Source organism: Carya illinoinensis, chromosome 7 (assembly GCF_018687715.1).
Source record: "Carya illinoinensis cultivar Pawnee chromosome 7, C.illinoinensisPawnee_v1, whole genome shotgun sequence".
NCBI lineage: Eukaryota > Viridiplantae > Streptophyta > Magnoliopsida > Fagales > Juglandaceae > Carya > Carya illinoinensis.
In genome coordinates, this window is record NC_056758.1 from 30,999,459 (window position 1) to 31,026,756 (window position 27,298).

Here is a 27,298-nt window from a genome sequence, read left to right on the forward strand (position 1 = left end):
CTTGGAAATATTTGGAGAAGATACATGAATGGATACTTGGGTAGTATCATGAGGTGGTTTGGATAACCAAGTGGCAAGGGGAAGGCAAGATTGAGAGTGACTCGGTATGAGATGTGTTACTCTGGAAAGGAAATGTATTTTTCACAAAAACTACATGTCTAGTGATGAAGAGTTTATTTGTGGGGGGATCAAAACACATATAATCATGATGTTGAATTGAGTAACCAACGAAGACACAAGGACGGGATCATGATTGGAGTTTGCAAGAGGAGTAGGGTCGTAACCATGGGTAACACAAATAGCCAAATATTTTTAAGGATAAATAATAAGGTGACTGCTTAAAGAGATGAGAGAAGGGAGATTTGTTGTAAGTTACAGGAGAGGGCATTCGGTTGATAAGGTAAACAACATCTTGAAATGCTAAGGACCAGTATTTGAGTGGAATAGATGCATGATGTAGCAAAGCAAGCGCAGTTTCGACAACATGACGATGTTTATGCTTAGTTGTGCCCACATGTTTAGGGGTATGAGGAGGAGATTTGAGATGTTGAATTCCAACCCGAGAGAGAAAATGATCAAGACTAGTGGCTTCACCACTTCCATTCGTATAAACAGTTTTAATCGTGGTAGAGAAATAATTTTCAACAAGAGATTTAAACTGTTCAAATATGAAAGGAACATCTGATTTATTTTTTATTGGATAAAGTCAAGTATATTTAGTAAAGTAATCCACAAAGATAACATAATAGTGAAAATTATCAAAGGAAATGAGAGGAGCAGGTCCCCAAACATCCATAAACAGAATTTCCAGAGGTTTAGAACAATTTAAGGAAGAAATCCCAAAAGGAAGTTTATGGCTTTTATTACATAAAGATGCATTACAAGAATTAGAAATTGAATTGGACTTGGACAAAGGTAATTTATGAGATATGATGATTTGATGAAAGATTTTAGAGGACGGATGACCAAGGCAACTGTGCTAGAGACTGATGGTTGGAGGGGAAGAACTGGAACATGTTGCTGTGAGAGCCGAAGATCGTGGTGAGGAGAATGGTCTACTCACTGAAGTCAACCACTCATATACATTTCCTCTACTTTGGCCTCGCACCAAGGATACCCCCGTGGTTAGATCCTTCACAAGAAAGAAGCCAAGAAAAAAATTCAATAGAGGTGTTATTGTGAGTATAGAATTGAGATACAGAAAGACGATTTTTCTTGATTTTAGGTGCACCCAAAACATTATTGAGGTTGAAAGTAGAATCACAGGAATTAAGAGTAGTGAATCCTATATGAGTAATAAGGACGTTATTACCATCGCCAACCATGATATCTTCATTGCCACCATACTCATAGTGAACAGAGAGATTTTGCAAATATGAGATAATGTGACGAGATGCCCTAAAGTCAACTATCCATCTTGGTTGATTACGTGGAGTCTCGTGAGCTGTGAAGTTCGCTTGTGGCCAGATGGAGGGTAAAGGATGTGACCTGCAAACTTTGGCAACATGGCCTGGTTTGTCGCACAATTGACATTCGACTCGAGATTGACTCCCATTGAAGTTGGGCTGCTAGTTTTGATTTGAGTGGTTGGGTGTGAGTCCTTGAGTGTATGGATTGTTGGAAGAGTTTTGGTTGGCACGGTTTCTATAAGAATTCTGTTGGAATTGATTGTTGTTGTTCCCTGGATAGCCATTATTGTTGTCTCCATATCTTGATTGTTGTTTAGAAGTATTAAAGTTGTTGTTTCTGCCTTTCTCGTTGTGTTGCTTCTATGAGCATTGAGAAGTGATGATAGATTCTTCTTTTGTTGAGTCTAGTTGCTTGAGACTTGTTTCATAGTCTATAAGCTTTTTCACCAACTCTTTGAAGGAGATGGGTGATTTTCTTGCACGTAAGGCGGCTTTGAGCTTGTAATCATTGGTGAGACCATTGAGCATATGTACCACTATTTCTCCACTCAAATTGTGCCTAATCATAGCAAGATCATCAATAATAGTTTTAATTGTTTGCATAAATTCAGAAATACTCTTTCCTACTTGACTAACCTTGGTGAGGAAGTCAATGAGACCAACCATCTGAGTATTAGATTTATTGGCATAGGTAGCTTTGAGTTTGTGCCAAGCCTCCTCAGCACTTTTACACTGAGATACAATTGGCCCTACTGGTTCAATGATAGCTGTTTGAATAGCAAGAAGCACTAGTTGATCTTGACGAATCCAAGTTTTGTACTTTGGATCATCGGCTGGTGGGCATGGATGAGTTCCATCTACAAATCCCATGAGATCATATCCAAGAAGAAGGTTTGTCATTTGTGAGTTCCACATTGAATAGTTTCCTCCTTTGAAAAGTTTATGAGGAATAAGTGTGGCTGTGTTGATCGAGACAACATGTGAGGAGGGAAGGTTTCCACTATTGGACATAATTGTGACTTCACTTGATTCAGTCATGGTTGAAGAACTAGAGCAAGATGAAGACAGAGCCTAGAGCTCTGACACCATAAAGAGAAGGTATTAATCTTGTCTTATTTGATTCTAAATGGTACATAGCTTTATACACGTAAATGACAATAGCAGAAAAGGAAACTAATAGAGGAAATGAATTCTAAAGATCAACTAAATATATACACATTAATAAAAGCAGGTAAAGATTGTTTCCATATATTTAGAGGCGAGAATCAATGACAGACTTGTGGCTTGACTTGAGGAGTAATGGATGGCTTGATTGGAGGAGCAATGGACGTTGTTAACTTATCAGGAATTTCGCAAGTTAAAAAATCAAAAATTTATATTCTTACTCATAAATATGAAATGTTTAAAATAAATGATGATGAATCTATTTCTAGTGTGTACACTTATTTTACTTACATCATAACCAACTTGATAGCTCTTGGCAAAGTCTATTCCAATGTGGAGATAGTAAAAAAAATTCATAACTCTCTACCAAAACGATGAGAATTAAAAGTGACAGCGATTCTTGAAGGTAGGGATCTCAAGAAACTCAAAGTAAATAAACTCACCGGGTAATTACCACCCTTGAGTACAAATTGAAAAGAGAGAAAGAAGAAGGAGAGCCAGAGAAGAGCTTGTCATTCAAAGTTGCTCCTTATGAAAGCGAAAGTGATGATAATGAAGAAAATGACAACAAAGATGAAGAATTTGTGATAATAACAAGGAAAATTAAGAGAATATTAAAGAAAAGAGAAAATCTTTAAAGCGGTACTTCCTATAATGTCTACTTATCGGAACCCAATAATAAAGTGACACGTAAAAGCTACAACTTACAAGAACGAAGCCACGCTGCAGGGAATCCTTCTGTTTTGCCCCCCATCTCTCATTCTGTTTCTCTACTCTCTCTCCCATACCCCATCTCTCCTTCACACTGCAGAGACGAAAATCATCCAAATCGGTGCCTTAACCTCTTTTTCACTCCCCTTCACGAACGAAAACCATAACCACGAGAAAGAAACACTGGTTCATGTCGACTCCCACTCCCACAGGTGAGTTATTTTCTGTAATGGTATAGGGTTTCTAGTTTTAGGATTTTCTAATTCCTAATTCATAATGTTTCAAGATTATTGTTCCATAATTTGTTCCAGAATATTTTTCTTCGATTTCCAATAGTTTGCCCAACGACGAAACGACAAACGAACAGTGAAAATCATGGTAAAATCTGTCGGCACAACCTCATTTGAAAATCTGTGTTCTAGTTGTAATCAAGAATCAAAAATCTGTTTGTGTGTATTCTGTTTTCAATGAATGTTGAATAAAAATTTTAAAAAATTCATTATATAAATGCTATAGCAGTATAAAAATTTAAAAAAAAAAAATTGTATTTCATCCTTTTCAATCTGGAGTGCATTCCAAGTTTTAGATGATACTTAGTATGACTTTTGTTTAAACCATATGATGTTCATTCTTCGTATGGCCTTGTTTGAACCATAACTGTAGCTGTTTGAATATTGATTTACAACTTGTGGTTTTTTTTAGTGAATGGTTTTTTTTATTAATTACATTTTTTTATGTTGGGATGAAGAATTTTGGGTGGAGTTCGGATAGTGATGATGTTGAGATACTAACGAGTAGAAACTTTCCTATTGAGGATGAAACTGTGGAAGAGTAATGTGATGTGAATGTGGGAGATGGATTGAAAATGACAAATGGTGTGAATTTGGGAGATGGAGACGGAGTGAATGTGGAAGATGGAGATGGAGTCAATTTAATTTCCACTTCTAGTAGTGGACTTTTTGAACCATTCATTGGAAAGGAGTTTGATGAAGTTGAGGATGACCAAACATTTTATAAAGCGTATGCAAGAAAGAAAGGTTTTGGAATGAGGACTAACCATACACAATTATCAAGAGGGGACAAAAAATTAATTGGAGTACACTATATTTGTACAAGAGAAGAATTTAGGCGTGAAAGTCTCAAACAAAAAGAAAAAAAAATCTCGAACCTGCTGAAACAAAGATTGGGTGTAAGGCCATCATGTGTATAAAAAAGAATGGTGAAAGGTGGATAGTATATAAGTTCGTGCCTGAACACAACCATGAGCTACTCACACCAAGAAGTACTAGCTTACTTTGTGGTTATAGAGGAGTTACACGTGTGCAAAAAAACCTCATTCTCACTTTGAATGAGTCTAGTGTACCAACAAGAAAGATAATGTCAGTATTAAATAAAGAAACAGGTGATGATTTTTAAATTGGTTGTATTAGAAAGGACATCGAAAATTATTTGGGAAATAAAAGAAGAAAATTTTTTGAAGAGTGAGATGCACAAAGGTTGTATGCATACCTTCTTGAACGACAGTGTAAAGAATTTGGGTTTGTGTACTCTATGCAGGTTGATGAAAATGCGAGTATGGGAAATTGTTTTTGGACAGATGTAAGATCAAGGTTTGCATATCAATATTTCAGAGATGTTGTCACGTTTGATACAACGTACCTCATAAATATTTATAAGATTTCATTTATGTCATTCTCATGAATTAATCATCATCACCAAACCATAATGTTTAGTTGTGCGTTGTTAGTCAATGAGACAGTTGAATCCTATATATGGTTACTGAGAACATGGCAGGAAGCTATACTTGGGCATATCCCTTCAACCATTATTACTGATGACGATAAAGCCATGGCCAAGGCTATTACAGTTGTACTCCCAAATACAACTCACCGGTTGTGCTTGTGGCATATTTTACAAAAAGTTTCAGAATATTTGTCACATGTCTATAACAAGTTTCCAAACTTTCAAAAAGAGTTCCATCATTGTATCCATGATACTATAACACTTGATGAGTTTGAGGATGAATAGGTTTCAATACTGGTGAAGTATGGTCTAGCATGTAATGATTGGATGCAAAATCTTTACAACCAATGGGAGAAGTGGGTTACGGTTTACTTGTGAATCACATTTTGTGCCAGTATATCAACCACACAAATGAGCGAGAGAATGAATAAATTTTTCAAAAATTATGTGCGATAGAGCATGATGGTGAGTGACTTCGTGCATTAATATGAGAAGGCCTTAAATGCGCGGTACTTTAAGAAGAAAGAGAAGAATGTGAGAATGAAATCGACTAACTCGATTTTGAAAACATGTTGAAAATTTGAAGAAGAGGCGGCCAAAGTGTATACAGGGAAGTCTTTCAGTATCTTTCAAGAAGAGCTATTCAATTGTCAACGGTACAAAATGACAAAAGTTCAGCAAGATGTGAAAGTAAGATGTATGAGGTGGCACCTAACAGCAAAGATGCTCGGATTTATTATGTGACTTTGGATAGTAGAGAAGCAAAGGCAATATGTACATGTCATAAGTTTGAGTTTTTAGGTATTCTTTGTAGGCATATCCTATGTGTCTTCATGAAGAAATTAAACTTAGATATATTGCCACATCACTATGTTCTAGAGCACTGGACCATCAATGCTAAGAGTAGAACTATCCTTGAAATACCAAATTCCGAGGGGCCTATTTTGACACAAGAAGATCCAATATTGCGAAAAAGCCATTTGATGATGTAGTTTTATGATATTGCCGAACTTGACTCACAATCAAGGTTTTACTCAATCAGTGAAGAAACGGCGTTATGGTATTTGCAAGGTTGAGGGTCATACGAGGAATAACTGCCCTTCGTTGGGGTATGGTACTTTTCTTCCCATTTTTGTTTGTCTTTCAATCTATTAACAAAGTGTTTATGATTTTTTTTGTCTTTCATGTAGGGATATTGGAAATATAAATAACAACATATCACAAATGGTGGATCTTGAATAAGAAACATCAGGTTGATGTTTAAATTAGAGTATGCAACTTATCAAACAAAAACACTATTACTGCTCTTATTGTTTTTTTTTTTTTTTTTTTTTAAGTATGCAACTTATTTGTTTTTTTTTAATGTCACAGGAAATGTGTATGGAGATGAAGGCATTGTTTCCATGGAAGCTGTTTATATTTTGGAATTGATTTTTGGACCTAAATATTTGGTTGTGCGTTGTGTATTTGTATTTTGATACTTACAAATTCGTATTGGTCTACTTAGAACTTGCCATTAAATGCATGGATGGTTGTAAATTCATATTGAATATTTCAGATCAAAACAAATGGATTTGAATATTTCGTATTGAATATTGAATGTCTAACATTTATGATTGTAAATTCATAACCAAATGGAGCGCTTAATGATTGTTTAAGAATTTCTCAACTTTAGAAAACAACACTTGAGTTACAAATACTCCTGAATACACCTATTCCCACTTTCTTCATAGTATATAGGACTGAAACTCCAAAAGGTAACTGGGTGTGGGATCAAAATCCATCCAAATCTAAATCCAAAACTTGGTTTGGGAGTGAGTCCCAAAAAATTGATATTATTTAAGGCTTTAACCACCACCTGATCCATATTTCTCCTAAAATAAAAGTTCAGCTGTAACTTGTCGTAATGATCCATAAGGTGTGCATATTAACTTCGCCAATATAAGTAACCTATAGCCATATAATTGCCCAAAATGACCACTAACCATATATAAATATGATTTTTACATGATTGATTACAATAGAATAGCACAAAGGCTGAATAAAGTTGGCCTACTAACCATAGGATACATGATTATCATTCACATAAAAAATAATTACAACACAAAGCACAACAATACAAAACCATGAAACGAATAGAACTTTTAATGTTCCATTGTACTTCTTTTCCATAACTTTAAATTTTGCTACTTCAGCTGTTACACGTTCTTGATTGACCCTATCGTTCTTTCTTTGAGCTAACTCCAATATGATTTTGTAACAATAGTTTTGTTCCATTTCAAAATCAACTCATTAAAAAAATCTACATTGTTTGTTGAACTTATAAATTGGACAATTGAAAAATCGTTTGCCAAAACTAGTATCTTTGGCAGAAATCCTTAACTTTGCTGGAATCCCACAATGGTAAAATGGTCTCTCCAAACTAACAACACTGTCGTCGTCAAACTGCATTTGCAACAATAATTAATATTTCGGAGTTAACAATGTAACAAGCTATATTTGGCGTCAACAACAACAATTTCTTATGTTATGTTATGTCCTAATGTGACATTTTCATGCCCCAATTTCTTATGTTATGTTATGCCCTAATGTCACATTTTCATGCCCCAATTTCTTATGTTATGTTATGCCTCAATTTCTTTTATTCTATTTTGCTATATTAGACATTTTCATGGTAAAGAGTTGCAGCAACATTTTGACAATTGAAGAGGACACCAGCTCCGTAAACTGGAGGAGTTGAAAATGGAAACATATATTTTCTCTTATAAATTTGGTTTTGAAATTGAAATTGATGTTCATAATCATTTAAGAAACTTTGTTTATAAAAAAAAATTGATGTTTAAATTTAGGATACTGACTTAATAGATAACATTGTCCGGTACAATCGAATCTAGGCATGCAATGAATGAACAAGAAAAAAACAAAATCCATTTACAAATTGCCAATCCAATCGACTACCTTCATGATATTCCAACTTCCAATTTCATGGATTTTACATCATAACATTTCAGGCATGATTACATTTTTACATTTCAGAAGTAACATTTCGTAAAGGAGAACATATATCCACAGAAAATAAATGAATTTCAAGATCAGTGTTGCATTAGAACAATTACCTTCATTCTGTACGGGGCATGCCGTACTCCTTCTATTTTTTGAGCTTTTCCTTTCGGAGGAGTGAGTCAAATGGGGGAGGGTTAGGGTTCGGGTTAGTGAGTCGGGTGAGGTATGGTTAGGCTTTTATAGAGGAGTTGAGTGAGGGAGGGTTAGGGTTTTATCGAGGAGTCGATCTAGTGTTTCGGTTTCTGGTTTCATCAATTGTGGAGAGAGATAGCCAGTAGAGGAGAGAATGGGCACGAGAGAGAGAGAGAGAGAGAGAGAGAGAGAGAGAGAGAGAGAGAGAGAGAGAGAGAGAGGGTTTTGACTTTAGATGGGTTTTGGCTTGCGGGAGAGGGAGGGGGAGACCGTGAAGGAGAGAAGCAGAGAGAGCAGAGTTCGGAAATCGGAATGGGGGATTCAATTCGATAATGAGAGTTTGATCTCCTGTTATGTGTCCAAAGCCAATTCTTGATGAACCTGTTACATGGCAGCTCACTATTGGCTTCTGATAAATACAACTTATAGGTGCCACTGGCCCGAAGCGCCTCTATAAAGAAAAATAAAACTCATTCAAGGAAATCTTTCAAAAACTTTTCAAAAAAGATATAGGTAAAAATGACTTTTTAACTTGTTATAAATGCAATAAGCCTGAATATAACAAGATAAATTGTCCTTTACTAAAAAAAAAAGATTGAAACAAGAGCAAGAAAGCAATGATAACTACATGAGATGTTGATTCAAGTAGCTCAGACAGCGAAGTAAGCAATGGAGAATCAACAAATCTTTGTCTTATGGATAAAGATGACCTTTAGATAACAAATCTTGATAATATTGAAAATTCTTTATCTAAGGAATCGTAAAATGTTTTGAAAGAAGTATATTAGAAAGTTAAAAAATTGGATATTAAATATATCACTTTGAAAAAGAAAAACTATTCTTTAATAAACAAAACTGATGTTTTAATAAAAGAAAATATCGTTTCGAAAGATAAAAATATGAGCTAAAGAAGAAAGTGACTTATTTAGAAGTTGCAAATTTTACAAACGGAAAGAGAAATTTTAAAAAACTTCTTAATAGTCAAATATATATTTTTGACAAGACAAATATATTTTTACAGAGGAGGAAGGAAAATATTAGGATAGAGAAGGTTAAGTCGGTGAGAAGGTTTTGTTATAAAAGCATAGATAAAATAGGAAAAAAAATAATGGAGAAGAATAAGAAGAAAGTTGTAAAAAGATAAGTGAAAAGTGTAAAAATACACTTTAGACCGTCGGTGAGAAGTAGATAAAACAAAAACAATGGAAATTTGATGACAAAATAGAGGGCAAACTTGAAAAGAAAAAAGATTGGACTAAAATTCATTGTTCACCCATGCATTGGCACTTATTTAATAGAGATAGATATATCCAATAAGGAATTGATAATTTTTGTTGTATTTTGCAAGGTGGGTCCCTTTAGTTTGAAAATTAGTTTTTATTCTTTTAAAATTTTTTTATGATTAATACTTCGAAACCATTTTAAGTTACATGTCAATAATTATTCTCAAGTTTTCTTATTTTTTATTTTATCGAGATTACTTCAATATTTCTAGACCAATATATTTGGGAAGTAAAATCTCAACATTAGCTGAATAGGAGTTGCTGGAGTCGATTGTCATCTTTCGAAACCAGTTGTGAAATTTCTAAACTGATGAAGAACTAATCGGCCGGCAATCTAAATTTATATAAATTGACATCGTTCGGTTCGACATAGTTCAAACTGATGAATTGACCGATATATTATATATTCTTTTTAATTTTATTTTGATATAAAATGGCATTTGCTAATAGACCAAACAACGTTGTTTGGTTTAATAGACCAAATGGTATTGTTTTAGGTTATGACTGAAGCCCTATCCCAAGCCTCACCTTCTTCATTTGTCCCCCTCTTCGCGCCATTTCTCTATCTTATCTATCAAATCTCTCTCTGCTCTCTCTTTGGCCTTCGTCTGATTGTCTACCGGTAAAACCCACCTCACCTTGGTATGATTTTAAATTTTAGAGTTTGCTAACTTTGCTTCAATATTTGTTTGTTTACCGGAGCGGCCACTTGCAAAATCGATCAGGAAACAACTGCTTTTGGTTCGATTGGTTTTCCCCCACATGGTCGATCCATTTAGTTGGTTTTATTTGGTCAATTTTCAATCTTAAAATTTTTTGCTTAGAATTGAAGAAAGATGGACGCACAAACTTGAAAATGAAGATAATTCTAGATTTTGTTCAAGGGATTTGAAAAGATGACAAAATGAAAGGTGTTAAATATTAATTATAAATGTTCTTCTTATTCATTAATCCTTAAATCATAAACAATGAGAAACTAATTAATCTATATTCTAGAAAAAATTGTGCTCTTCATAATCCCTACACCACACACCACACATGATTTTTTAATTTTAATTTTTTTTCCCTTACCGAATATGTGATGTATGGTTGATGAGTAAAAGAAATTAGTTTCAGAGAAATAAAATAAAAAATTAAAAAATAAGTATATTGTGTGGGATGATAAGTACTGAGTAATACTAAAGCTCTCTATTCTATCATAACAATTAATTGAGAAGGTGGCAATCTTGTAGCTAGATGGTCCTCCTCCGGGATCTCCCAGACCTTTACTGTACGTACTAGTGAGCTTTAAGCACAATCAAAACTAATTGGGATCGCACAAGTGCATATATAATGCATACATGACTGAAATTATTACAATAGAGAAAAGATTTTAATAATTTCATAGATGGGAATACATTAATGCAACTTAATAGAGAATATATATATATATATATTAATAGCACTAAATAATTTTTGTCGATTCATTTAGCTCCATTGACTATGATCAACTCATATAACATGCATTCCCACACATGACAACCTACGTACTCATCAAACTCCATAAATTTGACCTTTAAAACACCCAATGCAGCAATTTCTTCTTAACCTTCTTCTCCTTTATTGTATTCAAACCGGGCTTCCACCCCTTGCCTGATAATTGCCTACTCATATATTCCGGCCTCCCATCTAAAATCTCCGGCAAGAACTCCGGCACAAAACTGATCTTCTCCGTCCTCTGCTCTAGGCCGCTAATTTCCTTCTTGTGCATCACATGAACCCCTTGTCCGTCCCCTAAACCTGTATGACAGATCCGAGCAAACAAATTAGGAAGAAACCTTGGCGAAGAAAAAACAGACGGCCTCGAACGCCAAAGTACTGAATTTGCGGTCAAAAGAATCCGTCGAACTTCTTCACTGGACAATGCAGCAGGCCGCCTCCCTCGCTTAACTGGAAGCATTATGTAAATTTTTTTGGTCTCTAAAATCTTGTCAGCAGGCAATGGACTTGGCCTCTTTTCATTCACAGCCGAGTGCAACTCAACCACAACATGTTGCGAGTGCTCTAACATGAGCTCAGCCACGGTTAATGGTTTATCAAATTGATGGACGGTGCCATCCGATAGAATAACTTTGCCAGTGGCATCTGATGGTCGATATGTGACGTAGTTTCCCATGGAAAAGAGAGAGAGCGAGCGAGAGAGAGGCTCAAAGGGATCAGTGTTCGTACGTTAATTATTAAGGTGTTGCAGAAGATAAGAACATTAATCTGGAGCAGTACTAAAACATCATGTGTGTTTTGCTTTTTTATTAAAAAGTTGGGGGGGTGTAGGATTTTGTAGGAGGTGTTGGTTTAACTGCTCCAGCTTGTGTTGGCCATATCAATGGTGGACTTGGTATTAAACTAAGTACGTACTTCGATGGGGTCGTTGGAATTGAGGTGAGACTGGTCGAAGATATTGACATTTTGACCTGCCCTCATTTTCACTCACTCTGCTTTGTTTAGTAGCTAGCCTTATGCTTTGAATGATCTTGGGGCCGAGTCCTTTGTAAGAAAAATAAGTCAAGGAACGGTTCAACTCATGTATCGTACTCCATTATTCCTTGTTATTATTAATATTTTTAGTAAGGGTAACTGTGCATTAAATTAATTAACTGAGCATCCTTAAATCATACGTAGTTGTTCAGCTGTCCCATGTCCAACTATAAATTAGAGAGAAGAAAAGAAAATAATATATTAATCAAATAATCTAGAAGCGTCCATTAATCCTTCGATCTTATACGGGCAGACGATTTAGATAATTAGCGAGTGGATTGTTTATATATATATATATATATAATTAATTAATTATATGTTGTGTGATAATTAGGATGATTTACAAAAGGATTAGATTTTTTTTTTCTTGGCACCGGCTGTCCAAAAACAAAATCACGATAAGAAATTTATCAAATTTTCACATAAAATATAATAAATAATTCAATTTTTTAAAATTTTAAAATAATAATAATATTAAAAAAATATTTTAATAATATTTTATTCAATTTTTAATTTTTTTGTAAAATTATATCATCTCTTCTCACCATCCAAACAGCCTCTAACTCTTTTACAAGTTAATTTATATAATGAAGAGTTGTAAGCTAGTCGTAAGTTAATCATTTTCCTTTATGGAAAATTTGAGATTCAAATAACAAAATTAGCATAATGCTACTATGCCACTCAGGTGGTAGGGGTGTGCAAAATTCCAACCCCTCCGATTTCTACTAATTTTGACTCCGATTGAATCGGAGTGTTCGGAAATCAGAGTTGGAATTAGTCCATAACAGAAGTTGAAGTCGGAATCGTAGCCCACTGGTTTCGAATTCCGACTTCAAATTCTAATTTTTTTTTATTTAGTCGTTTTGCATATAGATTTTTTTCAACTATTGACTGGAATGGCGTCGTTCCATTTAAATGGGAACGATGCCGTTTTGAATATACGACCACCAAATTCCTTCGGTCCCCTCTTTCTTTCCACTCAGGCGGTAGGGGTGTGCAAAATTCCAACCCCTCCGATTTCTACTAATTTCGACTCCGATTGAATCGGAGTGTTCGGAAATCAGAGTTGGAATTAGTCCATAACAGAAGTTGAAGTCGGAATCGTAGCCCACTGGTTTCGAATTCCGACTTCAAATTCTTTTTTTTTTTTCATTTAGTCGTTTTGCATATAGATTTTTTTCAACTATTGACTGGAACGGCATCATTCCATTTAAATGGGAACGATGCCGTTTTGAATATACGACCACCAAATTCCTTCGGTCCCCTCTCTCTCTCTCTCTCTCTCTCTCTCTCTCTCTCTCTCTCTCTCTCTCTCTCTCTCTCTCTCTCTCACAGACTCATCGTGCCCTCTCACGCCACAAGACGCCACAGCCCACGACCAAGTAGGATTCCACCGTTAACGTCACTCCGCCTAGATTACTTCATGTCACCGTCGCCGTAGTGCCTTCTTCCTCCCAATTTTTCTCAATTGGTAATTTTAAATTTTAGGGTTTTAAATTTAGGAATTTGCTCCGAATTTTTTATATTATTTCTTATTCAAATTGGAAATTAGATTATGTAAAATAATTAATTGTGTGAATGAATGTATTGTGGAAAAGAGGGTTCTAATGTTTCTTTTGTTAAAGTTTGTGATTTTGGACTTTGAACGCTACGTGTTTGTGGAAATGTCACAAACGAAAAAAAATAAACACAAACTCGTTAGCAACCATCTCAAAGACTCAAATCGTGCTCCATATAAGTGTAAATAAACACAAACTAACAACTTCAATCAACTAAGTTAGAAAAATCCTCAAAAGTGATATGACAATATTTTTTTTTGTACTCTGTAAAGTGTTAAACACCCTTAATTTCTACAGGCATGTGTTATAATTTAATGGAAGAAGTTATAGTAATAACTCTATAAAAAAAAAACTAGTGAAAAGAAGAATATTAAAAAAAAAGGGGGGGTAGTGAAAAGAAGAAGAAGTTATAATAAAAGAATTAAGAATTCCCATTGTTTGGGCTTTAATCATTAGAAGTTATAGTAAAAGAATTAAGAATTCCCATTGTTTGGGCTTTAATCATTCTTCTCTAATATATATATCGTGGATCAGTCTGTTTTGGTTGTTGTTTTATATATATTGGTTGGTATCTTTGATTGAAGTCCTTATAATTTATAAAATAATGATAGAGGTAACACAAAAAATTAAAAGGGTCCATCACAAGATAAGTTGTTTTACATAGTTTAGTTATCTTTACATACAATTCTTTTTTTTCTTTTTTTCTATTGAATAAATTATACACTTTGTATCTCCAAGTAATTATTTGGGTTCTCTTATTGATCTTATTGATCTACTGATATTTCTCTTATTGAAATATCAGTTCTTTAAAATTTTTTATCTGAGAGGATTGAAAAGAGAGGGAGATCATAGAAAGGAAAGTGGCAAGTTGTCATGATGTTCTTTTCTTCTTCTTCTTTTCTTTTTTCTTTTAATTATAGGTGTATTTTAATTGATGGACTAACTATTAAGAAATTGAAATAAGATAAAGGAGTGAGGAACCAAAAATAAAAACAGTTGAGAGGGAAGAAAAAATGAGTGCTAGAGTTGAATGGCAGTGAGGTGGAGGATAGGGGCCTTAAGTATGCTTTGTTGAAGCCTGCAGGAAAGGGGTTCGGTCCGCCGAACACATATGATTGGACAAGTATAAGGTTCTTTGTCACATTTTACAGATTTTAATGACATTATTGTGACAATATCTAGATCCACATATACAACTGCAAACTTGTGGTTCAGTCAAATCTCGGCGCTATACCACCACTTGGAAGATGGTTGTGATTACCCTATCGAATTGTTATCTAGTATGGCTCAGAGGATGCTTATCAAATATAATAAATACTGAAAAAAAGTTGAGAAGATAAATAGACTACTCGTTGTGGCTGTGATCCTTGACCTAGGAATCAAGTTGATCATGATAGAATATTGGGCTAATCCCATCATTGGGGCAAGGAAGGTTGGATCGTTTATTACAACGCTTAAAACCAATCTCGATAACTTGTACAACCACTACAAATAGTGGACAGCCTTCATCTACAGTGGGTACCTCACACTCGACTCCAACACCTCCCTCCGATGACCTTAGCCTAGATGGAACATTGCATCGACGCCATCGGAATTACAACGTTATGAATGAGTATCATCAACTCGTTGCATCGAAAAATATTATGGGGTATACTTCAGATGTTGAACGGTATTTTATGGAAGAGGTTGAGACACCTAGTCCTGTATTTGAGATATTAATTTGGTGGAAGACTAATTCCAACAACTATCTAATCTTTTCCCGTATTGCCCAAAATGTGCTAGCCATTTCAATTACTACGGTTGCATCTGAGTCGGTGTTTAGTATTGGAGGTCGAGTGTTGGATGCTTTCTAGAGTTCATTGTCACCATCAACCATGGAGGCCCTCGTTTGCACATAGAACTGGATCAATGATATGCCCCTTGGACTAGATAGCATTGGCATTAATGATGAGAGTTATAGGCTTGAAAAGTGTAACCTTATTTTACTTGTCTTTTTTTTTTTTTTTGGGTTATTGATTATTTAATTTTTTTTATGATTTCATATATCTATTTAATTTATATTATTTTATCATTTCACAGATGTAATTGTAAATCCTAGTATAGCTGACGATGACTGATGGAGTATGGACAAAAATAAGTTGATATCAAAACTAACTTAATCTTTATTGGTATTAATGGTAATTAAATTCTACTTTTACAATATTCAATTTTCTGAATCAATTCTGGTTACATTTATTGATTGAAGACTTTTTTAATCTTAATTTCAGGTGCTTCGAATGACCAAATACGGTGCTGCAGATGATGTTTTTCTTTTTAACTGAATCAATATATTTATTCTTATAGACTGTTTAATCAAACTTTGAAATTGACTGTTATTTCTATTATGAATTGTCTAGGACTTTCTAAATTATGTATAAGAATTAATTATACAATCTAACGTATTCAAACAGATTTGAGATTTTAGGATAAAAATATTATCCCTAATACTCATTCAAACAAGATAATTTTCATTTGAACAGTATATACTGCTATATAAATTCCTTTGGAAGTTTGAACGGTAAATAACATTGTAAGGTACCGAAAATTGTTATAGACATAAAAATATTATATAAAATAAAATTATAAATTGATATGTTATATTATAAGGAATTTTATATAATCTAACTTACCATATCAAGTTATATCAATTTGTAAATTTACTTTTATAAAATTGTTTTATGATTAAAATATTTTCCTATGTATAATATATATATATATATATTTATATATTTGTCATAGATGAGTTTGGATCAATGTTTGACGTAGCATCTCAAGATTCTAGCTGGTCCTTGATTTATTGGACCCATAATTAAGGTTGTGACAAACATAGCCTCCAAGCAAATACAACATTGCCTAAACGCAACAAGTTGCTTCAAGATTAGGAACGAAAGACCGATCATACATGAAATATTGCTGAAACTTTAATTAATTTCTTACGCAATAATATCGATCAAGTTTTATTGTATTGTAATATCTATATATATATATATATCAAGTTTAAAAACATAAAAAAGAATGGGAAAACAGAAGAGATATAGGTGAAAGAAAAGAATGAAAATCATGAGATGATGAATATATAAAATAACAAAAATTTTGTATATAGTCACTTTTGTTTACTTTTTCTCCATTTTACTAATATGATAGGTCTTATCATTTTTTTAATATAAAATAATTATTTTGACCAATTATATTAGTAGAATATATAATGAGTATACAAATATGACTGTGTATAACATAACTTATATAATAATTAGTGTTTGGAGAGAAAATTAGAATTCATAATTTTCAATTACTCCCTTGTATTAATATATATATATATATATAGATCATGCGTTCTTCAACAAGTAATGGGTGGTCCAAAAAGCATGAGGCAACAAAGTCGGAACTGTCGAAGTCAAAGCATAGGCCTATCGGGCGGTACCGCTCAAGTGTACCGCTCAGCAAATTTGCTTTTTTACTTGGTGATTAATGAAGTGATTTTAAGTGTATTGATATATTTTTTTAATTTTAAAAAATATTTAAATATATTAAAAATATATGAAAAAAAAAATTGCAAAGGACGGCACGTCTAGCGGTAAACGCTGGGCGGCATAGTAGCCTCATCCAAAAAATTTTTATTGAAGTACTAGCACTATTACATTTATTGATTGTAAAACGTATTTACGTACGTAAAATAATAGTATGAATGTCATTATTCATCCCAACATAATGGTTCATTATCACCAAAAATAAAAAGAGTTGGGAAAAAATTATAGGTAATAAAAAGTGGCACAATTACATTTGTTAATTTAAAATTAAAATAACTTGTAAATAGTTCTAAAATAGTATATCATTCCACCATAATTAGTCTTCATCACATTTTATAATATGATGAAAGTACCATGTCTTCAATACCCTCTAATTGTAAGTACTCTATATGTAAAATTATGATAATTATCCTTTCAACTTCACCCATAAAATCATATTAAAATTGTCTCTCATTTAATCATGATTTATAAGAAATGATATTTGAAGTGCTAAAATATATGTGGTTCCGCCACAATAAGTTTATGGCATTTTTAAAAAATAAATAAATAAATAAATTTAAAACGTTTGTGAAAAATTATTTTTTTAAAAGTAGATCTCACATATTTTTAAAAGAAGTATTTGAGACTTAGACATTCAAATATTGTATTTACCATTATTCTTTAGTGATTTTATTAAAGAATGAGCTATTTTTGCTCGAAAAAATATAAAATAATTGCAAGCAAGCATTAGGTAACTCTTGCTTACCAACTACTTTGGCATTTTCAAACCTAGAAAAATGAAGCTTCTTTCTCATAATTTCATTTTTGGGTCAAAACAACAAGGCTACTTCACTGTCAAGTATGAAGTCTCTATGTAAGCGGTGGCCGTGGATATCCTCGACGATATGCAATAACTCTGTTGATCTACCATATATTGATCAGATCATAATTCTGTTCGTTTAATTTGTTCAGTAACTTGGAAGCATCGATCGCATCCTTCTGAGCATCGATTGTCTTCAACTCAAACAATAGTAGTTGAAGAAAATACTTCAAAATTTAATATCTAACTACATATTCTGGTTTTTCCATCCAGTAGATAAGTAAGGGGAATGAATAACAACCAAGAGAGGCAGTTTCTGTTTCTCAAAAAGCCTCGTAAATGGGCTCCAAAGCAGGACTCCATCGCCTATGGTTCCCCAGATGGTGACCAGGAAGGCCAGAAGCCTCCCCTCCCAAAACCTCACCCTCACCTTCTCCTCCCACCTCCTTCGACTCCATCTTCATAGCCGGTGAAACCTTGGAACCACTTGGCTTCAATTTTCTCGCTTTCTTCTTACAAGCTAACTCTATGATCATCATCTCTAACTCGGAAATCCTACAGTGAACCCTACCTGAGGGTACCAGAAAGTAAACCTTACCCCCCAGTAGCCCGTCGTCGGCCCGGATTGCTGATATGCACCGAGTTCGACGTAGCTCCTCCACCGGAACAATGGCGTGGCCGGGGTGTTCCAGCATGAGCTCCGCGGCCTTAACAGGGAGCTTGACTTGCTGGAGGTAATTACCATGAGCATCAAAGAGTTTGGCTTTTTCAGATTTTGATAAACTAGGAAAGTAGCAAGAAGCATAGTTTCCCATTTTGGGTAGTCAGAGAGAGAGAGAGGAGGGGGTGCGAGGATTATGGGCTATGGCTGATGGGAATTATGAGAGCTGGGGGGAGTGAAGGTTTTTGGTTTAAATAGCTTTTGAAGTTGGAAGAAAAAAAAAAAGGGTCAAAATGGAAGACTAGAGAACAGGTTAGGACTGATATTTTGATGACAGTGTCAAAAACGCGGATCATTTTATGTCCAGTTGGTGTTGGGTTTGGGCGTGGCCGTGACGCTGAGTCCTCATAGACATCTTACTGTAGTTTGAAGGGGTGGGTTGATGTCGGGTTGCCCTTAAATTTCCTATGGTGGAAGGTTGTTTGGATACTTTTGTCTTGCTTGATTTTATGGCGTTGGAGGTGGGTATATTAGTACGACCACAACAGTAGACATACCGATTTGATGTTTGTGGCGGATGATTAAGGATTCCACAACACGAGTACGTGCCACAGACAGCAATGATATGATGAACAACGTTTTGTGGCTGTGCGCTTTTAAGGGATGACACCAAGGACTTTTAATTGTGGTCGAGATTCAAGAAGCTTGGCGTCATTATGAACAATATCAGCCTCTTACCAGGACATAAATATCTTTGACCCACAAAAAAAAAAGGAAAATATCTAAACGTGTCACGGTTGGATTAAAATTAACGTGATTCTTGGACAACAAAAAATGGAGTATCAATTTACGTCTGATAGCATGTTGGCCCGTTCGTCTGGTGAAAAGAAAGATTGAACCCTTAACTTACACTAATTCTTTACCATTTCGTCTCAAGGGTCAAACCGAACTTGGGGATTGAGCCTTGAGGTAGTTTGACAAGCTCTACCTTGATTCACCTGCCTGGCCAACCTTTGGAGACCGCAGAGAATCCTGAGTATCTGCAACCTCAGTCTCATTTGACCATTTCATTCAGCTCAATTCCATGAAATTCAAAGGGGGAGATTCCTGCCACGCAAAATGTTAGTATTTTCATTTGCAATTCACGAGGAAATCGCATACGATTCTACATATACGGGAGGATAGACAGTCCAAAAGTTCTGGTCCTTTTGGCAAACAACTAGAATTCAGAAACATGACAAAAAAATATAAAAAACTAGAATTAAGAAACATGGACGCTTTTGTATCCTCTTGACTTATTCCAGATACCGCCAGAAACATCAAACAAATACAGTTTACTATTTTATGACTCTTATCACATAACAAATAACAAATTACAGTGCCCATAAGATTTGCTACCACAACTAAACTAAAGAGCGGTGAGTCGGTGACATTAAAACTTCCTTCCACACATATCCAAACACAATACATCCAATTTAAAGCCACTTTGAGGCCGAAACAAACGGTAATTAATACATGTTTTGGTACCTTGGGGTGCGGTTTGGTGGGACTTCCAGGTACAGGGGACCGTAAATATCTAGCTGACCACTAGCCTATTTGATGTATAATATTGAGAAAGCCACTTAAAACCATCACCATACCCCATTTTCCGTAGGATGCTGCACATGAATGCTTCTAATGGACGGACATTAGAGTCTGCTAGGTTTACCTTCCCTTTGCCAGTAGTAAAGTTGGTCAGGCCAAGATGGTATCGCAACTCATCTTCCGAGGCAGCATATGGTATATCGATCTTGTTTCCCAAAACAAGAAAAGGGACATTAGCAAGGGCCTCGTCAGAAAGGAGTGCATCCAATTCCTTTTTTGATTCCGCAAATCTCTCCTTGTCATAGGCATCCACCAGGTACACCACAGCATCCACCTGTAAAATGAAAAAACAAATATATAATACCGGCACATGTTGCTGATTAAAACATCATGTGAAGCCAAAATAACAAACAGATATTTCAAACTATATATAAATTCCTGGGAAGTGAGAAGGCACAACCAAGATGTAAGATGTAAGACATTACAAAAGCACGTCCAAGGTCAGACTTTAAAACAAGAACATGAGACAAGAAGAGTTTTATTGGTAAACTCAATACAACAGCATGGTGATGGATAGCAATATATGATTACACAAGGAAACCAGGGGAATTATATCCTAGTTTGTTTTTTCTATCAGTACAAAAATAAAGAAATTCTATACAAAAGAAAGAAATAGATAAATGAATTACACTTTTAATGAGGGATTCATGGCTTAATACCACTAATAAAGGTCTAAGTATCTATACCAAATGAAAGGATAAGCACAACATCAAATTTAGTGAACAATCAGACAATGTATTGATGGTTGCACTCGACAGCTAGCATAGGAGGGTAAAGAAGAATGAAGACTTGATTGAGATCACAAATATTAGAATCTAAATACATCGTCCCCCACGAGGAATACACGCACACACAACTTATTACCATACCCCAAGTTATGGAAAATCAGATTTTGAGGGCAAATTGATATTATCAAAACATGGAAAACCTAGCCAATTAATTACAAAATTTTCGCAACATTTGAAACTAATTCTACTAACTGTACAACTACGTGAAAGCAACCAATGAAGTCAACTTTAAAGCAAAGATTGGGAAAGGATGTGAATCCACATAGAGAGACACTGCCAAAAGCTTACTTTGGCATAGTAATCCTTCCAAACTCTTCGAGCGATCTGATGCCCTCCCAAATCAAATGCCTTGAACTTGATTTTTCCAATACTCAACTCCTCCGAGGTAGGATACTGTGTCGGCTGATGCTGTACCAGTCTCTGGAAATCAACAAAGAAATATCAACATTGCCACACAAAACAATAATAATCAAAATCAACTTTGTTCAATTGGGGAATTGAAAGCACAATTGGTCATCCACTAATTTGAAGCTTAAAAAAACATAAAACACATGTTCGGCTTAACTAGATCTTCCACTAAGTACTGAGGTCAGATTAAGCTTTATGTTTATTTACACATACACATGAACTCCAAACTATATATGTTTGTATATGTGTGCGTAATTCATTTTCTGAATTTGCCCAGGCAATCCATCAGATCCTCAATTAAAGAAACGACGAATAAACAAAAGTCCAAAGTTAAAAGGGGCATAATCTCGGATAAAATAAGAAGAGAAAGCGAACTTCGTCCTTCAACATATGGAGCAAGGTAGTCTTTCTGGCATTATCGACGCCTAGGAACAAGATCCTCGCCTCCTTTTGCCAGAGACAGCGAGGCCGGGACTCCACAGAACCAGTCCAGCAAAAACATGTTGTTGCCGCTCTCTCACTCTCTCTGTCTCTCGGTCTTCGGAGTTCGGATTGTTATTTATCTGATCGGGTCGGAGCGTGAGAGGGAGGGAGAGAACTGGAACATCCGGCCGATTGGAGGTCTGCGAAACGCCCTGGAGGAGAGGATTCATTGATACGAAGTGTGAAAGCAAAGCAACGAATTTGTTATCGAGTGAGTGTACAATTACCAGATGCTGGATTTGGCTGGTCGAGTGGAAGATGACGTCGTTTTGAGAGAGACCATAACAATTAACAGCAACGGATGGGCTCACCCTTTGTACTTTGTAGTTTGTTTGATTTTATTAGCAAGAGAAAATATTGGATCAGCCATTGTTTGGATTAGCCAAACACATACCATACGTGGTATGGGCAAAATTACCAATTTATCCACAACTACACGTTCCCTCTCTCAAATGGATCATTTCACCCATTTGTGTGCTACGATGGAGAGGGAGGAGGGGGTTATTGTGACTTGGGTTCAACGGTAGGGGTTATTGGGAGGTCACGGGGCTCGATGGTGGTGGTTGGGCTAGTGTACAACAGCGGCATGGTGGCGAGAAAGGGGGAGACCCATTTCGAATTATGAGCTGCAATGGACAGGGAGAAAAGGGTTGTCGTGACTTGGGTTCGATGGTGGGAGTTGCTAGGAGGTCGTGGGGCTTGGTGGCGGTGGCTGGGCTGACGTACGGGAGCTACCGTGGAGGCTCGAAGGTGGCTGGAGGGTCGCCGGTGTGAAGGGGAGCCGGTGAGGTAGTCGATGGCACTGCTTGGTGGCGACAGTGGCAGATAGAGGCCAAACGCAATGCTAGTTGCTTAGCGAGGGAGGAGTACGCGATGCGGCAAATGAGGAGTATACGATGCGGTTGATTCCACCAGTACCGATGGTGGAGTTGGAGGTTGACAACCGCAGTGGTAGCAGCGGCAAGAGGGAGAAACTGTGTAGGAGAACCCATTTTGGGTTGAGAGAGGGGACTGCGTGTGGGGACTGCTGTGGAGGCTTGAAGGTGGTCGATGTTAAGGGGAGCCGATGGTGATGGCCGGTGGCACACGACAGGGCTGGGTGAGTTGAGAGAGGGAATTGGGTAGGGGGAAGGGATGCACGTCGGGTTTGTATTAAAAAATAAAAAAATATATTACACGTTAGGTGTGCTATAGATCTGCCGTGAACAGTGGCAGATATGTAGCAAAACTCTTACCAACAATTACTGCCTTTTTATTATGATCCTTCTATACAGTATCCTACACCACACACGTGACGTGTCATATTCCTTTTTTTAAAACTAAAACGTTCGTTTTGGTTTTTGGGTGTTATTCCAACCCCCAATTCAAAATTTTCCCTAGCCCCTACCCGTTCAATATTTTCTCCAGGCCCCTCGCCTTTTGGCACACGCCAGCACCTTTCCTGTGTGCTCAGCCATATCGGCATCCTCCTTCGTGTTCACTCTGAATTGCCGAAGAAAGCTTCATCACCGCCTACGGGGTGTATTTTATTCACGTTTTATGGATTGACAATTCATCTGTAGCCCAGCTTTCTCTCTCAAGGTATTGTCAAAAATCTCTTTTTGTTAGCTTTTGATTCAAATATTTGTTCTTTTTTGAAAACTATGCCCCAAAAAATATTATCTTTCAGAAGCTTATGCTATGTTTATAGGTAAAATTGATATTTTTTAAAATTGTGAAATTATTCTCGGTAGATGCCTTCGTTCTTTGTTCATAAGTATATTGTGTCCTTCATTATGGGTGAGCTAACATGTCCTCTCATGAGAATGCATGGCAGTATGGCTCGATCTCAGAAATAACTGTGGATCGCAACTAATGGTCTTTAAAATTAATTTAGGTTTCTTTCCAAAGATAGCTTGGCTCTCCGAATGGAAATGTTTCAGATTTTTCTTTTTTTGTTTTTAAAGAAAACTCATTGCTATGTTATCCAGTTACCAGAAGCCAATGGGATATGTGTTAAATGATTTACATGAGAAAGCCAGTGAAATTTCATAACTTGAATTGCCTGAGGGGATGTGACTTTTTGTTGCATTCTACCGCATGGAACCATGTTGTTTGCCTCTGTACTTTGTTACTAACATATGTGTTGAACCCAAAGTTTCAAGTTTCGTATAACTATATATTTACACATGGATTTTGATGATAACAAATAAATTCAAAAAATAAAAAAGTCTCAAACTCAAGTTATCTATATAATAGAGTCAAGCACATCAAAAAACCAAGCAAGAGCAAGAAGGGAACAAGTTTACATTAAAACTCATAGAGTAATGTTATAAATCTCTTAAAAATTCTAAATTAAGAATAAGGCTCAAAATTAATATTTTATCATAAAGCATTAAAATATATTTTCCACATGTGCATGAATATTTTGAAAATTAAATTTGAATTTAAAAGATGATTGATTATCATCTTTCACATGTGCATGACATGGTTAAGATTTGAATTTTGAAAATATTAAAAATGATTGATTGTCATCTTTTACATGTGTATGCTTTATTTGAATATTTTCAAAAGTGATTAATACTCTTCTTAACTTATGCAAAAGATAGATAATTTTGTTTGAAAATTTTGAAAAGTAAATAATACTCTTTTGTCATATGCGAAAAGTAAAAAGATTAAATTTGAAATTTTTGAAAAGTAAATGATGTTGTTTTTGACAAAGAAAAAAGAAAAAACTTTTATTTGAATTTTTTGAAAAATGAATGATATGTCTTTGACAATTGAAAAATAAAAAATTTTTATTTGAATTTTTTGAAAAAGTGAATGATGTTGTCTTTGACATGTGAATCTTTTTAAATTTGAATATGAAATCTCATATGTCTATAAATAGATCATTTGAGATATTCAAATTTACAACACCAAGAACATACAATATTCATTCAAAGTTTTCATTCTCTTTTCTCTAAGCATTGCGCATTAATTCTTGTTCATTTTGAGAAAAATATAATTTACGTTATATTGTTCTTATTTCACTCATTGAAGAGTGTTCTCCGATAATCTACCCACTATCAACTCTTGTATCAGTAAAAGTGTGTATAACCCTTGTATGTGTAGAAAGTGTTCTATACATGGAATATTTGAATTACCATGTGTAAGATAATTGCAAGTATAGAGGGTGTTCTACTCAGATCCTTTGTAGCGGTATTGTTTAAAGGTGTAATAGGTTTCTATCTCCACCTGAATGAAATTGAATAGTGAATTTGGAGATTTTCAAGAGGTAGCTTGAGGCGAGGACGTAGGCAATAGGGCCGAATCTCATTAACATACTGAATTTGCTTCTCTCTTACCCTTACCCTTTATATTTATTGATATTTCATATTTTGTTTATATTTTATATTGTATATTTGATTTATAATTTTTAATTTTTAAATACAACTCAGTTCACCCCCCTCTTGTGTTAGTCATTTGGGCAACAATATGCTGCAGATTTGTTCATGCAGCTATATTACAATTTCCAGCAATGCATAAGAGAAGCCTATGTATGTACAACCATAAGATATTTAGTTTGATTCATCGAAAAACTTCAATAATGTCTGCATTTGTTTAACTACAATGTTAACATGCTTTATTCCAAACTCAGTATGGATTTACTGCCACTCAATCTTAATTGAAAAAATTAGACAACTACATGTCCTTTATGCATTTCATATATATATATATAGCAATTTTCAATTTTTTTCTTCCAACTTCTCGGAAGAGTTTGTTAAGGGTTGAATACTATGTTAGTAACAAAATTCGTTGTAGGGATAGTTTGGTTATTTATAAATTCAAAAGGTTAAGCTAGGTTTATAGGTAAATTTGATATTTTTCAGATTAGTCTTGGTAGATGCCTTTGCTCTTTGTTCTTGTGTGAGACCAGCTAAGAACCTCTTTGTTCTTTTTCTTAGTTTACTCAATGCATAAATTTTCTTTCATTATCATTATTTTGCAATTTGTCTAAAAACTCTTGACTTTATTTTCTTAAAACATCTTGGTTAAAATGGACGAATCAGAGAGTCTGTGTACTATTATTGCAAATTCATCAATTGTTGTTGAGTATGGGATTTAGTATACTTGGATTTGATCCATTTATGTAATGCTGACTCTTTGTTCTTTTTCTCAGTTTACTCAGTGCAATAGGGTAAATATCAAGGTTTAGTTTTTGTTCCCAAAGAAATTTAGAGCTTAGTTATCCAAGAAAGTAGGAAATTTTGAGCACAAAGGGATTTGTTTTGGTAATGAACAATGCTTTGCATCTTGTCATGTGTATAAATCGACTGATATATAGCTTAAACTTTGTGTTAAAAAATATTTGTCTAATAAATCTAATCTAGAGATAACCAATGTAGCAAGAAACTAATACTCATTTCATTATTCTATCATGTCCCTTTTATTTGTGAAGTTGAAAATTTTCATACATTAAAGGCACTGCTTTCTTGGTTCTCAGCCAATACCCAGTCTTGCTGACACCTAGCAAAAGTTGTGACCACGTCACTCGATGTAGGCTATTGGCACTCTAAGGGGAATGGCCAATCCTATAGAATCAAGAAATCTAACTAAGACCTCACTTTAATGAACTTTTGGTGCTAGATGTCCAAAGTATGACCCATCTCTTCTTTTTGGTTTGAGCTAGTTATAGAACTTAGGCATTTCAAATATCTGAGTTTTAGGTACTTAATGTACTAGATTTTTCCATATGAACATAAATAATGAATGGAACACCTGTGTACTTGGGCTATACCTACTTTTCCACTATGAATAAAATCTTTTACTTATAAAAAAAATAATGAAAGGGAATACATTCTTTCAACTCTCTGTATTTACTCAGGTGATTGTGGTTTGTTTCTGGATGAGTCTATATTGTGGTTTGTTATTTGTTCATAAGTTTTAAGAACCAGATGCTAAGTAGATTGTTCCTTTTATTATTTTATACTGTCGACTCATTTTTGTACTTACATTTCTTGATTTTCTTTTTAGTTGTTGTAGCTGTTATGTGAAACAAATTAATAGATAAAACAGATTTTGACGAATAGATGAATTGATGTTGTTTGTTGAGTTCATAACATATATTCAGTGATTTTTGGTGATTTTTCCCTAAAATTTGTAATATTTTAAAGATATGTTGTCTTTCACACTTCTTAAACTTACACAATTATACTATTTTTGTATTAATTCAATGTTGAGTTTATGTTATGTGGAGATTGGTCTGGGAACAGAAAATCGAAAAACCTATAAGTTCGCTTGACTATGGGCTCCAGCGAGAAACTCAATTCGTGAGTTCGCTTGAGTCTCGCTTGATACTAAACTTGAGCGAGACACAAACTCTAGTGTTCGCTCAACACCCTACTCAAGC

At 34.9% G+C, this 27,298-nt stretch overlaps 2 protein-coding genes and 1 pseudogene across 2 annotated transcripts; all 3 read right to left on the minus strand.

Moving 5' to 3' along the window:
* Positions 1-11,060: 11,060 nt before the first annotated feature.
* LOC122316319 lies at positions 11,061-11,660 on the minus strand. Its single transcript, XM_043132850.1, has one exon. The coding sequence runs from the start codon at positions 11,658-11,660 to the stop codon at positions 11,061-11,063; it is 600 nt and encodes a 199-aa protein (XP_042988784.1).
* A 6,253-nt stretch (positions 11,661-17,913) lies between these two features.
* Positions 17,914-20,452, minus strand: LOC122316888. The gene is made up of 2 exons (XM_043133716.1): positions 20,313-20,452; positions 17,914-19,711 (listed from the first exon to the last, which is right to left on the minus strand). Exon 2 carries the CDS (start codon positions 18,756-18,758, stop codon positions 18,267-18,269), a length of 492 nt encoding a protein of 163 aa, XP_042989650.1. The 5' UTR covers positions 18,759-19,711; positions 20,313-20,452; the 3' UTR covers positions 17,914-18,266.
* LOC122316887 lies at positions 19,866-22,148 on the minus strand (annotated as a pseudogene).
* Positions 22,149-27,298: the final 5,150 nt, after the last annotated feature.